At 36.3% G+C, this 14,830-nt stretch overlaps 1 protein-coding gene across 9 annotated transcripts in view; it reads right to left on the bottom strand.

Moving 5' to 3' along the window:
• Window positions 1–239: 239 nt before the first annotated feature.
• Window positions 240–14,830, bottom strand: part of FAM13C (family with sequence similarity 13 member C) — a 149,297-nt gene continuing 134,706 nt past the window's right edge. For 8 of the 9 annotated variants that reach the window (XM_060286349.2, XM_060286350.1, XM_030843969.2 and 5 more), the window contains 4 exons: window positions 8,158–8,253; window positions 6,633–6,832; window positions 4,992–5,093; window positions 240–1,840 (listed from right to left, as the gene is read on the bottom strand). In XM_060286349.2, coding sequence (XP_060142332.1) covers window positions 1,717–1,840; window positions 4,992–5,093; window positions 6,633–6,832; window positions 8,158–8,253 — 522 coding nt within the window. In that variant the 3' untranslated portion in view covers window positions 240–1,716. The remainder of the gene's footprint in view (window positions 1,841–4,991; window positions 5,094–6,632; window positions 6,833–8,157; window positions 8,254–14,830) is intronic. The other variant, XM_030843962.2, reaches the window with a different exon arrangement.

Genomic DNA, 14,830 nt, shown 5'->3' with positions numbered 1-14,830 from the left:
TTATATAAACTGCTTTAGCAAAATACAAAGTAATGGAAAATAATGGCTTATAAATGGTGTTTAAATATGCACTCATTTTAATCTACTGAGCAAATATTGGGATTATTCCAAACCGCATGAAAGGGTGTAATTGCAGCATGAATTAAATCTTGAAGCCTAGAATTGTCAGCACTTCCAACTTGTTGTTTGACAGTGTTATTTATGTTATTTATATTAGCTAACAGGAAACAACTACTGTGTTTCAACATAATAAATATAATAGAAAAATATTTTATTTGTATTGTATAAAATATTTACAATCTTATAGAATATATAGAGTTACATTTTAATAGCAATTGTATACATGTCACGAAACCATTTCCCTTATCAAAGATGTAGTTTGTAAACCTCAAATAGTTGTGTATCTGTTCTGTTACAAGTAGATGACTTTAATTAAACAAATTTATGAAGGACATTATTCTGATTTATAAAATATCAGGTAAATACAGAGAAAACAACAAGCCTCTGAAATAGTCTGCTTCAGAAATAGTCAATATTCTTCCCATCCAAACTATGTGAAAGTGTGAATGTGTTCAACACCATGCTTAAACATTACAGAAAAGAGAAATATAAACATGGTTGGTACAAGAGAAAATGTAGACCTCTTACTTAGTTTTACAAAAGCAAAAGTAATAAACAGGTGATTGGTTTAGTACAAAACTGCACACGCTAAAGTGGATGAAGCAAATAAAATATCCTGGCTTCTTTCCCAAGGTGTCATAGCAACAATTTCTAAACCTTTCATTTTATACAGAATGGAGAACAACTATATAGTTCATGGGAAAGTTTTTTGACTTCACAAAGTATAGACCTTGGAACATTAAAAAAAAAATTTCCAATGGAAAAATAGTTATATAATCTTATAGTAAACAAAGATTAGCAATCATAACTATGATCACATTAGATTATATACTACAGACACATCTATCCAAAATACCTATTTTCAAATTTTAATATAATATTTTATTTTAATATAAACATCTGTTATAGAGACAAAGATAATTCACAAAGTACATGCTATCAGAATGAACTTTGGTAATCAGAAATGTAAAATTTTAAGTAACAGATAAAATAATGTGCTATTTTTATATAGAAATAAAAAATTATCAGTGACACATTCTCGTATATTTTAGGGTGCTGAAAGCCTAGCAGATTTAAGGAACAAGGTAGTAGATTTTTTTTATCACTTAAAAATCTATTAGAAGTTTCAAATAAATTACATTCTTACTAGCTGTATTCCTTCCTACATAAAATAAAGTTTCTTTTCTTCCTCTTACTGATTTTTTAAAATTATGCTCTTTTCCATATGTCAATATAAGCAATCTTTGGACACTAAGTAGACTTTCTTAACCAGTAGCCCATTTAACAGGTGGATGCTTTGTGTTATTTAGATTTGATAAAATAGATGTTTTCTGAAATAATTATATTGACTGTGCATTTTCTCCCTGGCCTGGAGAAGACTGAATTTTATTTTCCAATTATACTGTTCCTTGTTGTATCTCTTCCCTTTTTAATCCCTTCTACTCATTTATAATTACACTTGCCATCCATTCTTAAAAACAGCTAATACACTAAAGTGCTTCAATTTTCATTTGTCATAACTACTTAGCAAGAACGGCAGAGGAAAATAAACTTGACTTATCTTGGGTCAAAGTGATCACAAACATTTCCTGAACCTCAAATAGTTTTGGCCACATCTTGCTTGCTGATGAGGACCTCTAATAGTCTCAGTTTGGCTTTTATATGCTTGTATTCGTAGTACTCATCTGCCATTGGTATCCTATCTTCCTTTTGTGGACTTCTGCAAAAAAGAAAATATCGTCCATTAGTTAATAATGAACCAAGTCATTAAAAATCCTTTTCTAACTCTTACATGAGAAAAGTACAGGGTAGCAGTTTCCACTTGATTTTTTCATCATGTCTTTTTTTCCCTTCCTTTTACCTTCATTCACTCCCTCTTCCACATGTTACTAGGTTTCAATGTAACAGTACTCTGAGAAGTTAAATATTTTAAGTGTTTTGCAAATATATCCAGCGCATAAACATATAACGTTGGGGCAAGTGAAAAGTTCCGAGGGAAATAAAAACCAGAGCCCTCAAGGCATTCTTATCTAGTCATTCTCCCATGATCCATGCCTGTGTAGAATGTTCAGCCCTTACAGTGATAGTTGCATTTTAAAATATTAACTTAAAGATACAACAGAAATTACATTAACAGAAATAACTTATAAATTTATGGTAATAGGAGAAGAAACTAAGTAGTTAACCTTACAAACATGAAATATTTCTAAGTTTTCCTGTAATTATAATACCTAACTCTGCTAATGTATAGTAGAAGAATCACTGAGAAGTTTTTTTAAGGAATTTGAGTCTAAATTTCAGTGGTCCTCTTTGCACACTATTTGTACTAAGACTAGGCATATGATGCACATATTTTTATACATATGACTTCTAACTACCAGATGTTCTTGACACTTATTTTGAAGAATAATTGGATAGCATCTGGAGTTAAAACCATTGCCTTCCCAGAAAAATACATCGCCAGGATATGTTTTCTAAAGGAAAGTAGTTACTTCAGGATCTCAGAAGGGTCTTTCCTCCTTTGTTAAGATGGCCAACTGCTTTTAAAATATTTCCAACCATGACTTTGAAATACAAGGGGTGGGTACACAGGTGAGGTCACCACAATTGCCACTGAATATAAATACAGATACTCTCCAGTATTAGTATGGCTGAAAACACTTAATATTTTACCTACACCCCTTCTCTTTTCCCAGTACTGATAAAGATACATTTATATTACTTCCAAATAAAAGAACAGCTAATCTATAAAGATTCCCTATGAATGCAGTTACCTACTTATGTTTTAACACTACATATACTGCCCTGAAATTTCTAGTTCAGAACTCAGAACAGCACACAAATCTTTGGACACGGTTCCTCTTAAATGCTGTCTCAATTATTTAACATAATTGCTTTGCCTCCCTTCAGTATTCTGAGCCAAACTTATCAACTGGGTGTCTAAATACCACCTTAATTTGTGTTAACATATCTAAGTGAAGAAATGTTCTAATTTATAGGGAAATAGTATAAGCTATTATGCAATTGTCCCTGGTCCTTCATACTCCATTTTAGCTAATAAACAAGAGTTCATTGGCTAGAGTGAAAATTTTTGCTAAGTATTTCCTTAAGCAGTTTTCTCATTATATAAAACATACTGAAGTGTTTAGCACAGTTCCTGGCTCATAACTGTTAATGTCATATCTAGATAATTATGCTTCTCACATGATGAATATTACCAAGAACACTTATAGTACCTTAAAATTTTTAGTAATCCATTTGCCTGGTTATTTTAGCTATGTACAGTTAACCCTTCCCAATGAAATATTTTAGGAAAACAAGATCCATATTTCCTAGCCATTCAACCATTTGATTTTACTTGTAATATAGCACTACTTCTGCATTTAGTTTAAGTGTATTACCACAAGAGGGCATATAACCTCAATCAAGTATTAGGCATATCTGAAGTGAGTTTAGGACTCACTGGTGCATTAGAATGCCATACACATAACATAACTAACTTCCCTGTATATCAAAGGCATGCCAAGTTCCATTGCAGACCCATTTGGCAGGACTAGTTAACATACTGGGAAGTTCTCAAACTCTTTAAATTTCTGGGTTCAGATAGGTTAAAAAAAATGTAAAAGTTGTATGGAAATTTTGTAAAGGAAAAAATGGAAATGGAAAAAGAAAACAAATTATGTTTTATATTCTAAATTTAACAACTGTGTAACATTTCTCACTAGATAACATCAGCAGAAAGGTAAGTAACTTGGACTTATAACAGTCAACTTGAAGATTCCACTAGAAAACTAGGTGGGTTACATCTGTACTTGCTAAATGCAAAATGTTTGAGAGGTCCAGTCCTAGTGAACAGCCCTGGAGGACTGAAATAGAAAGTTACTGACTAAGAGGTGAGTAGACCAAACTTTCAGGATGCTTTTAGAAAACAGTCTCTTCTCCATCAGGGCAGCCCTCAGGCTGCTGAAATCAAAGCGATTCAAGAAAGGCAGATACCTAGATGGAGAAGAATACTGAGGAGCCAGTGTATCACAGACTCCTACCTCTGCCACCCTAATAACTCCGTGACTTTGGCAAAGTTACACCCTTTAAAATTTTTTTAAAGACTGACGTTCCACACGACAACTATAGCTTCCCAAAGTTATCCCAGGAACTCTAAGTATTTCCTCTTCCAACTGTGGAAACAGGCTCAGGATAGCTAATTGGCTTGTCTCTGTCTCTTCCAGAACTAGATTAATAATCCTTTTCTCATGATTTTATATATATGCAAATATATAATTTTGTTCACAATACACCAAAATTTAGAAGAAACTAATGGAGTGCATAGTGAGACTGGGTTGACACAGAAAAAGAGAGGATATAGCTAAACATTTATTTAAGGGATAGAAAGAATAGGAATGAACTCTTGACCAAATCCTGAAATAAAATAATTAAGGGCAGATCCTGAAGCTTAAAGAATATATTTAAAGCAAATGAAGAATTATTTAATAAAGTAGGGAGTAACCTGTAGAACTAAGTAACCAAGAACAAAGAAGTTATATGGGATGAAACATTAAATATTATAGTTTTTTTTAAAGGTTTAGGTACATTCAATTGTAATGAGATTTATTATGCAAAGTTAGGGATTTGGGGAGTTGATCTTTTATTTTTTAAAGCTTTGCTGTCTCATACTTGATAGTTACAGCCTCCCATAAAACATACCCAATAATGATACTACCCAAATGTTGCATTAGACAAATCCTGGGTCTAAGTCACTTTGGAAATTATTTATGTCTTATATAAAGTCACTGTTCCTGAAAAAATTACAGCTCACTCTTAACAGCAGTTCTCTAGGAAATATTAGCTTAAAAAATATCTCTGCCCACACTTACCTTCCTGTTTGTTTAAAAAACTGTTCCTCAAATTCTCTTAAGGCTTTCCGAAGTCTCTTCTTGTCAGCCCTAGTTTCTCGGAGATGGTCAAGAAGTACAGGCCTGTATCAGGTAAAATATATACGCTCTGGCATAACTGAGAGCTCATCATGAGCAGAGTTACCGATTTAGCAAAAGCATATTATGATACAGAAGTGTTCTGCCTAGAAGTGTGTCTTTTGAATAAATATGACACATGTAGAGCGTGACCATAGGGGAGCACATCACTGAGAACATTACTTGATGAAAATAATGTCCTAGGAAAATGGAAAGGGCAGACAGGAGGCAAGCAGACTGAGTCCATTATAATAAGTGGTGAGGGTAAAGGCCACATGAATACATGGGGGAGAGACAGACATTTTGGAGGAATACTCATCAGTATTTGGTGATAGACTAAACATAAGAGGCACAAAAGGGAGAGATTTGAAAGAAAATTCTACCCTTAACCTAAAGTATAGAGGGAATGGCAAAACCCTTAGGAATGAAACAAAGACCCAGAGAAAGCTATACTTATGTCACAGATTCTACTCACTTCATTCTAAGACAAGAGAGAAAAGTCATATACTTCAGAGCAGGAATTTTTATCTGGGGAACTTGTGTCTGGTTCCAGAAAGTTTGTGAACTCCCTGAAATGATATATGGGCATTTTCTAAAAAGTAAAAAATTCCATTGCTTTCAAAAAAGTCCAACACCCCCCAAGAAGTTAAGAACAGCTGCTTTAGAACAGCCAGCCAGCCAGCCAACCAACCAAGAAAGAAAGAGAAGAAAAGGAGGGAAGAAGAAAAGGAGAGAGGGAGCCAGGGAGGGAGGGAAAGAGGAGGAAGGGGAGGGAAGAAGGAAGGATTGATGTTCTGCTTCCAAACAGGTCACTCTTCTCTGGGCTGAAACTGGGGTACCAGCTGATATATGCACACTAAAATCTCAGCTTGCAACCTAGTGCTTGGTCTTGCCTCATATTTATGGGGACTCCATCCCTATCTTGGGGCATATACTCACCACACTATTATACATGTTAAAGAAAATCTCATGATCTGGCCTGTAATATACAAACCAAAGAAGGCCAAATGATCAAGAGGAGTGTCAGCTACTGAATAATGATAATAACAACAATACTACTACTAATGAAAATCCAAATGGCTCCTGACTGAGTGGCCATGAGGAGAAAAATGTCAGCTCATTTACTTAAGTCCCAGTCTGGAGAAACCATTTTATCTAAATAGAATAGACTAAGATAAAGGCCCTGACAACTGCTGACCCAGCACAGGATCCCAATTCCTTTTGGTCCAGCATTTTCAAAGGCCAGCTCTGCTTTACACACTGCCAAGCATTAGATTGGTGCCAGACCCTGCTGAAAAGATGTGCAAGTGTAGCAAATGGACCATTAGCATTTATGACATCCTTGGGACCTTATTGGGAGCCTTGGTTCCTCATGGCTTTGTCGTCTCAATTTTCCTGTTAAAAGGATAACCAGATTATGCTTTCTGCTGGATAGCATTTTTTAGAGCGTGTACTAGCTCTTCTGCATTTTGTGTGTACGAACATATAATGTCCCCCAGACCAGAAGGAGTTAAAGGAGACTCCACACTGAGGAGTCACACTCACATGGTGGCCTCATGTAAATTGGACATGGAGAGAGCTGGTTGTTTGATTTCTTTCTTTTCATCTGGTAGCAGGAGCCTAACAGGCTCAGTCTCATTAGAGTAGGTGAGGTGGTCGCCAATAGGAAGGTGGGATGCTGGGTTTGGCAAAGAAAGTTGTTGGCTTCCCTGTGGACAGTCTTCATCAGAGTCTTCTTCCTCCTGCTTATCATAGGAAGAATTAAATAAAGTTACAAAATGCTAAGTGCCTCTTCAGGAGGCAAAACCAGGAAGGGGAACCATAAATAAACACAATGAAAACAGTAGATGATCCCTGTGCCTACTGGGAATCAAGAAGAAAGCAACCAAGAGGAACTCTTGCTCAGTTGCATCAAAAACTTGCAGAAGTTAATGAGCAAAGAAGCACCCATCCTGGGCTAAAATGCTCACCAAGTTCAGATCTCTCTGCTGGGCCAAAGCAGGCACAGACGTCTAGGATATGTTCCGATCTGGGCTGCATTGCCTAGTAATTCTTCCCTTTCACCCAGGCCTTCTGGGCCCCAGCTTCTTAACAGTTATATGGGTTAGGATGAGATGGACCATAGACTTCTTTTGTCATCCAGTAATACCCCAAATCAGGTCCTGGTGTGGGCCACTTTCAGATACAGAGAATACTCAGATAATTGACAAATTCAGGGAAGAGCTCTATGAAGGCCAAAACAAAATCGAGTTACTGCTTAACCCGTTCAGGTAATGCTTATCACAACCAAAAGATTTTCTTGCAAGGAAATCTGAAAATCATACCCCATTTTAAATTATGCTTCCTTAATTGGAAAATTTCAAAGAGTATGAATCACTATTGTCTTTGTCTTTAGAGCTGTGAAAATATAAATGTACTAAAGTATACTTAAATTTGAATTTGTTAATATTTCTTTTAATATTGATATCTTGAGCAAGTGACTGTTCTAATATTGATGGAGTAGGATGTGTGGTGCTTTTCAAGTTCTGTATTCCCATAAATCATTCTTTATTAAAAGTAGTCTAACTCAGTTTCAGTATTCATATTTTCTATTGAAATAAATCTACTTATATCTTGCACAGAGATGGTCAAATGGTACCAAAAACAAATGCTGCATTATATCAAGGAACATACTATCAATTTTATTATTAAAGGAGAAGAATTAACAACACATAGACTAGAACAGCTCTGTTCTGTCTAGCTGTGTTGTTGTAAATTAGGTAATGCCAAACTAAAATCCATCAGTTGTTCTCCTCACCCAAGCAACGAAAGCAAGTGTAATAACCGGCTTCAAAGATAGAATTGCTATCTATTCCTGTTTCACAATAGTTCTAATTATCAGCCACTGTTAAGTATAGTACTAGAGTTGAGGGAGACCACGTTTCTACTTTGTGAAAAAACAACTGGCCTTGTTAGCAGCATATCTTGCAAAGAAGGCTCCTTTATAACTCTCATGGTGCTGCCTCCCTAACTAAACATCAATACAAAGCACAAGGACAGATTTCTAGTTAATGCAAACATCCCGACTTACAATTGTTGGAATAAGGGAAGGCGTGGACAAGATTTGCTTGATAATTCTGTATCTGTCATAAAGAGGCTTTATGAGGTTCTTGTCTTGCTTAGTTACCTGGAAAACATGAATAATTATTGTTCCTTTCTCGAACAAGAATGAAAACACATCAATGTTTTTAGCAGGCCAAAAAAAAAAAAAGTTTTGAAGCCTCTAAGGGATTACAATACTAAAATGCAACAGTAATCTTAAAAAGGTAAGTCATTTTTAAGACACCGTGTGAAGCACATGCCAATTTTCTTCTAGGAAAGTTTCTTAAATGATAGGTCCAAGTTTAGAAATACGTTTTTAAAGCTTACTGAAGGACTCCTCAATGTTTAAATGGTAAGGACCCTGTTTTTTAATTACTTCCTCATTCTTAAAAAACCAATGGGTGATCCAAGAGCTATTGATTTTTCTTCTGAAACATGTATTTTATCGGACTTTCAAGATCTTTCATATCTACAGACACCAGCCTTGTCCAGGTCTTCATCACTACATACTTGGATTATATGCTAGCTTACTGGATAAATCTGACATAAACTAAATATTTTGGATAAAACAGTTAACCTCTCTGAATTCTCAGTTTCCTACCTATACAACAAGTTGTATAGGTAGAGTTGGAGTTGAAGTTGGAGTTAAAAAGTTCCTTCCAACCAAAAAACTTCATAACCTCTTGTTTACTGATGTATTCTATTACCCTGCTGCTCTTTGACTCATCCCTAAGCACCATTTTTAACATGTCACAAAGTACATAAAATTTTAAACAGTTTCCTACTTATCTATTAATCATCTACCTACCTACCTATCCCAACCTATCTACCTCTCCAGCCAAAATGACCAAACTCCTCTGCTTGCCTTCATTTTCCTCCCTGATGTGTGTCCTGCATTAAGTTTTCTACATATTTACCACAAACAACCTCCTTTTCATTCTAGTCCAATGGTTCTCACTCAGCAGGTAGTGGGAAGGAAATGGTAGAAATAGCACATAGCATAATTGCCCAAGTGTCCTATCTGACTCTTCCTTCCAGATCCCCTCTGAGAATCTGAAGGAAAAGAAAATGACTCAAGCAGGTGTATTTTTTAAGCTTTCTAGTTATTCTCATGCTACCTTACCCCCATCCCAGTTGAGAAACATTCTGGCCCTTTTTTTTTTTTTAACATCTTTATTGGAGTATAATTGCTTTACAATGGTGTGTTAATTTCTGCTTTATGACAAAGTGAATCAGTTATACGTATACATATGTTCCCATATCTCTTCCCTCTTCTGTCTCCCTCCCTCCCACTCTCCCTATCCCACCCCTCTAGGTGGTCACAAAGCACCGAGCTGATCTCCCTGTGCTATGCGGCTGCTTCCCACTAGCTATCTATTTTACTTTTGTTAGTGTATATATGTCCATGCCACTCTCTCACTTTGTCACAGCTTACCCTTTCCCCTCCCCGTATCCTCAAGTCCATTCTCTGTGTAGGTCTGTGTCTTTATTCCCGTCTTACCCCCTAGGTTCTTCATGACCTATTTTTTTTCTTAGATTCCATATATATGTGTTAGCATATGGTATTTGTTTTTCTCTTTCTGACTTACTTCACTCTGTATGACAGACTCTAGGTCCATCCACCTCACTACAAATAACTCAATTTTGTTTACAAAGCTACAGTAATCAAGACAGTATGGTACTGGCACAAAAACAAATATAGATCAATTTAACAGGATAGAAAGCCCAGAGATAAACCCACGCACATATGGTCACCTTATCTTTGATAAAGGAGGCAGGAATATACAGTGGAGAAAAGACAGCCTCTTCAATAAGTGGTGCTGGGAAAACTGGACAGCTACATGGAAAAGTATGAGATTAGATCACTCCCTAACACCATACACAAAAATAAGCTCAAAATGGATTAAAGACCTAAATGTAAGGCCAGAAACTATCAAACTCTTAGAGTAAAACACAGGCAGGACACTCTATGCCATAAATCACAGCAAGATCCTTTTTGACCCACCTCCTAGAGAAATGGAGATAAAAACAAAAATAAACAAATGGGACCTAATGAAACTTCAAAGCTTTTTCACAGCAAAGGAAACCATAAACAAGACCAAAAGACAACTCTCAGAATGGGAGAAAATATTTGCAAATGAAGCAACTGACAAAGGATTAATTTCCAAAATTTACAGGCAGGTCATGCAGCTCAATAACAAAAAAACAAACAACCCAATCCAAAAATGAGCAGAAGACCTAAATAGACATTTCTCCAAAGAACATATCCAGATTGCCAACAAACACATGAAAGAATGCTCAACATCATTAATCATTAGAGAAATGCAAATCAAAACTACAATGAGGTATCATCTCACACCAGTCAGAATGGCCATCATCAAAAAATCTACAAACAATAAATGCTGGAGAGGGTGTGGAGAAAAGGGAACACTTGCACTGCTGGTGGGAATGTAAATTGATACAGCCACTATGGAAAACAGTATGGAGGTTCCTTAAAAAACTACAAATAGAACTACTATACGACCCAGCAATCCCACTACTGGGCATATACCCTGAGAAAACCATAATTCAAAAAGAGTCGTGTACCAAAATGTTCATTGCAGCTCTATTTACAATAGCCAGGAGATGGAAGCAACCTAAGTGTCTGGCCCATATTGATCTTCCTTTTCTCTGAACTTCTCTGTGTCTCACTGTCTGGGCCTTAACTGTTTCCTGTGTTTCAGTTTTGTCTGCCCAAATAAATTATATCACATATTTCTTCAAGTTCTCACAGTACCCAATGTATCCCCTTTCCTACTACCCATCTAACAACCCAGCTTTATATGCAAAAGTAGTATAATTTTTAGAGGTCTTTTCTTTCAGTAGAAAGACCACCTCTCTCTGTAGAGCATTTTAAGTATTGGTTAAGTAACCCCAAGAGCCTTTCATTTTCTAGCTCAATCATTCCTTAAACATTTTCTTAGTCATGACACATTTTTACACAGAAAATAAAAAATTATTTCATATATTCCATGGGATTTTAATAGGTGACAAAGAAAAATAAATCTCTAAGTTCAGAAAATACTGAAATAATGTTTTTTATTCAGTATCTTATTGGGACTTATATTCCATAGAAAGCTCTTCAGAAAATGATGCATTTAACTATTATTGGCATCTCTATTACAGTTTGATTTTTTTGGTTTTATTTATTTTTACTATATTTTCTGGATTCTAGAAAAGCTAAATTTAGTCTTAGAAAAAGAGTGACCAAAAAGCAAGTTAGAATGATGAATGCCATTATAGAAAAGTTCCTTCCACAGATGCTAGATAAAAGTCGGGGTACAGGTACAATGTATGGCACTCATCTTTCACTCTCATGATTCTATGATTTTACTTTTAGGATCATTATTAAAGTAATCCCCAAAGACAGATGTGAGGGTTCAATGGCCGTAAGTACAGGACTTCAATGCCATAAGTGCTTATCCTCAAATATATGTGCACAGGAAGGCATGCTGCCTGAAGAAGAAGGGTTAGTGGTGAGATTATGTGCCAGGAGCTGTCTTCTACTCAGGGGCCTATGGACACCAGCTATTATGAGGCCTGCAATGTCAATCTTCATGGTGGAAAATGAGTCAAGACGTAGGCTCTGCAGGATAGGTACCTCAAATCTAAGGGGCAGAAATACATTAGACTTTGCTGTTCCTCGGCCACTTTCTACTAAGAATCAGACCATTCTCTCCTCTTAATTCAATGGCTCTGTTTCTGAAGTGCATCCTCCCTCCCTAATTCTGCATATTGGTGGCTGACTATGGTATGTTAGTAGTATCTAACATGATTTTTATTTAAATGGAGAAAACGACTGTCTTGAATAACCTGAAAGAGCCAGAGAGAGATATCCAGCGCATGAATGGGTTGTCAGATTTTAAAGATAAATATAAGGAGGTAAACCCCAAAGCTAATTATCCCTACTTCCTGCTCCTCCATTTTATATGGCATCAGAAGAAATGTAACTTAAAGGAGGTTGAGCAAGAAGGGACTGTTCATAGAACAAAATTTGATATACTTTGTTGATAGCTTGACAATTCCGTCATGAAAAACTCCTGGCCCCCTATCCAGTAGGTTACTCGAATTATCAAGATCTGGAATAGTACCCCCCAAACAAGCTGGCTTTCCAAACAGAACTGCTGCTGAGTGGTCAGCCCAAGAGTTATTTCTTTCTAGGCCCTGGTCAGAAAGTTGTCTGGGGAAAAAACTGCCACAGCTTAAGTGCTTTTACCACCATGCTTGTTATCCGTTCTCCCCATGGCACTGGTCCCATGTATTCTTTCACAGTAAACCACGGAAACATAAAAATCAGTCGAACCGTCACCATAAACAAGCTCTCTCCTTGAGAGGGAGGTAAGACTGACATTCTCCTCTCTGGACAGTGAGTGATGAGACTCTATTACTCTTTAGCTTTAGGGACTCAGGTCTTGCCAAACTTTTCCTGTGTCTAAGCCTCCCCAGCCCCTCACTGAGGGAGAAAGTATATGTGGAACAAGTCTGAGAGCTTGAACTAACCAGTCAGTCCAACAACATGGGAAGTCAATAATGAACATAATCATACAAAGCAACTGCTGAAGAGAATGGCTTGGTCAATTCAGATTTCTAAGCATACTGCCAATTAATATTGGCCTTGAAAACAGAGGTCATGAGTTCAGATAACTGGCTTCAAGAATTACACACTATTTTTAATTTGGAAAATTATGGAATCTCTGAACCTTAGATTCTTAATGTGCAAATTCTTAATATGCAGAATGAGGATTTTTAATTATCTTATGTAAATGTCCCTGGCACAGAGTCAGGCATACTAAATGTTATTTAAGCTATCAAACTAGTTGATTTAAGGTTACTATCAATGTTGTAAATTACTAATAAAGGAATACCATGGTGCTATCGAAGCATAAATTTTAAAGATAAAAAAATTGAGAAGCACTCTATGTCTTGATATAAAAAGCTATCTAGAATATGCAAAGTGAAAAATGGATACATAATTATGTAGCCTGCTACGTTTTTTCAAAAGGGGCAAATTAAGAATGTGTATTGATGCTTTCTTGTATATGCTTCATATAGAAACTCCAAAGGGACACCTAAAACATTCATAGCAATAGTTACACCTGCTTAGAGTGGGAGACCTCAGAACTGGAGCTGGCAGATGGGGTGGGAAGGAGTCTTTTTAATGTGTAACCTTTTATATTTTTTGAATATGTGAGAAAGTATTACCTATTCAGAAAATTAAATTTTTGTTAAAAAGGTAAGTAGAAGAACTTGACGGGGTCTTCCTTTTGGTGCATTTTACCTGTAAGTCTTCCCTCTCTCCAATGCACAACTACTCACTAATCAATCAGTTATCAAATTTTTACTTGATTTAAAAAAATAAAATTAATTATTATGTTTTTTAAAAATCTGCTTTTCTACACGATGACCCAAAACCTATGGGAGGCAGCAAAAGCAGTACTAAGAGGGAAGTTTATGGCAATACAATCCCACCTCAAGAAACAAGAAACGTCTCAAACAGCCTAACCTTACGCCTAAAGCAATTAGAGAAAGAAGAACAAAAAACCCCCAAAGTTAGCAGAAGGAAAGAAATCATAAAGATCAGATCAATCAGAAATAAATGAAAAAGAAATGAAGGAAATGATAGCAAATATCAATAAAACTAAAAGCTGGTTCTTTGAGAAGATAAACAAAATTGATAAACCATTAGCCAGACTCATCAAGAAAAAAAGGGAGAAGATTCAAATCAATAGAATTAGAAATGAAAAGCAGTATGGAGTTTCCTTAAAAAACTTAAAAATAGGACTACCATACAACCCAGCAATCCCACTACTGGACATATCCCCTGAGAAAACCATAATTCAAAAAGAGTCATGTACCACAATGTTCACTGCAGCTCTGTTTACAATATCCAGGACATGGAAGCAACCTAAGTGTCCATTGACAGATGAATGAATAAAGAGGATGTGGCACATATATACAATGGAATATTACTCAGCCATAAAGAGAAATGTAATTGAGTTATTTGTAGTGAGGTGGATGGACCTAGAGACTGTCATACAGAGTGAAGTAAGTGAGAAAGAGAAAAATGCCATATGCTAACACACGTATATGGAATCTAAAAACAAATGAACAAATCGTTTTGAAGAATCTAGGGGCAGGACAGGAATAAAGACACAGACGTAGAGAATGGACTTGAGGACATGGGGAGGGGGAAGGGTAAGCTGGGATGAAGTGAGAGTGGCATTGACTTACATATACTTCCAAATTGTAAAACAGATAGCTAGTGGGAAGCAGCTGCATAGCACAGGGAGATAAGCTCCGTGCTTTGTGACCACCTAGAAGGGTGGGATAGGGAGGGTGGGAGGGAGACGCAAGAGGGAGGGGATATGGGGATATATGTATATGTATAGCTGATTCACTTTGTTACAAAGCAGAAACTAACACATCACTGTAAAGCAATTATATTCCAATAAAGATGTTTAAAAAAAAATCTGCTTTTCTCCTCAAAGATGCTGCAGTTAATGAAGGGCCAGAAGAAGTAACTGCCAATACTCACCCAGTTGGTAATCTGTGCTGTGCACCTGACTCCACCTACAGTTCTTGGAAAGGACAATAAAAAGGGGATATATGCCAGTACCAATTCA

This window comes from Globicephala melas, chromosome 16, assembly GCF_963455315.2.
Source record: "Globicephala melas chromosome 16, mGloMel1.2, whole genome shotgun sequence".
Lineage (NCBI taxonomy): Eukaryota > Metazoa > Chordata > Mammalia > Artiodactyla > Delphinidae > Globicephala > Globicephala melas.
The sequence above is the reverse complement of the archived record's forward strand: the minus strand, read 5'-3'. Positions and strand labels throughout refer to the sequence as shown.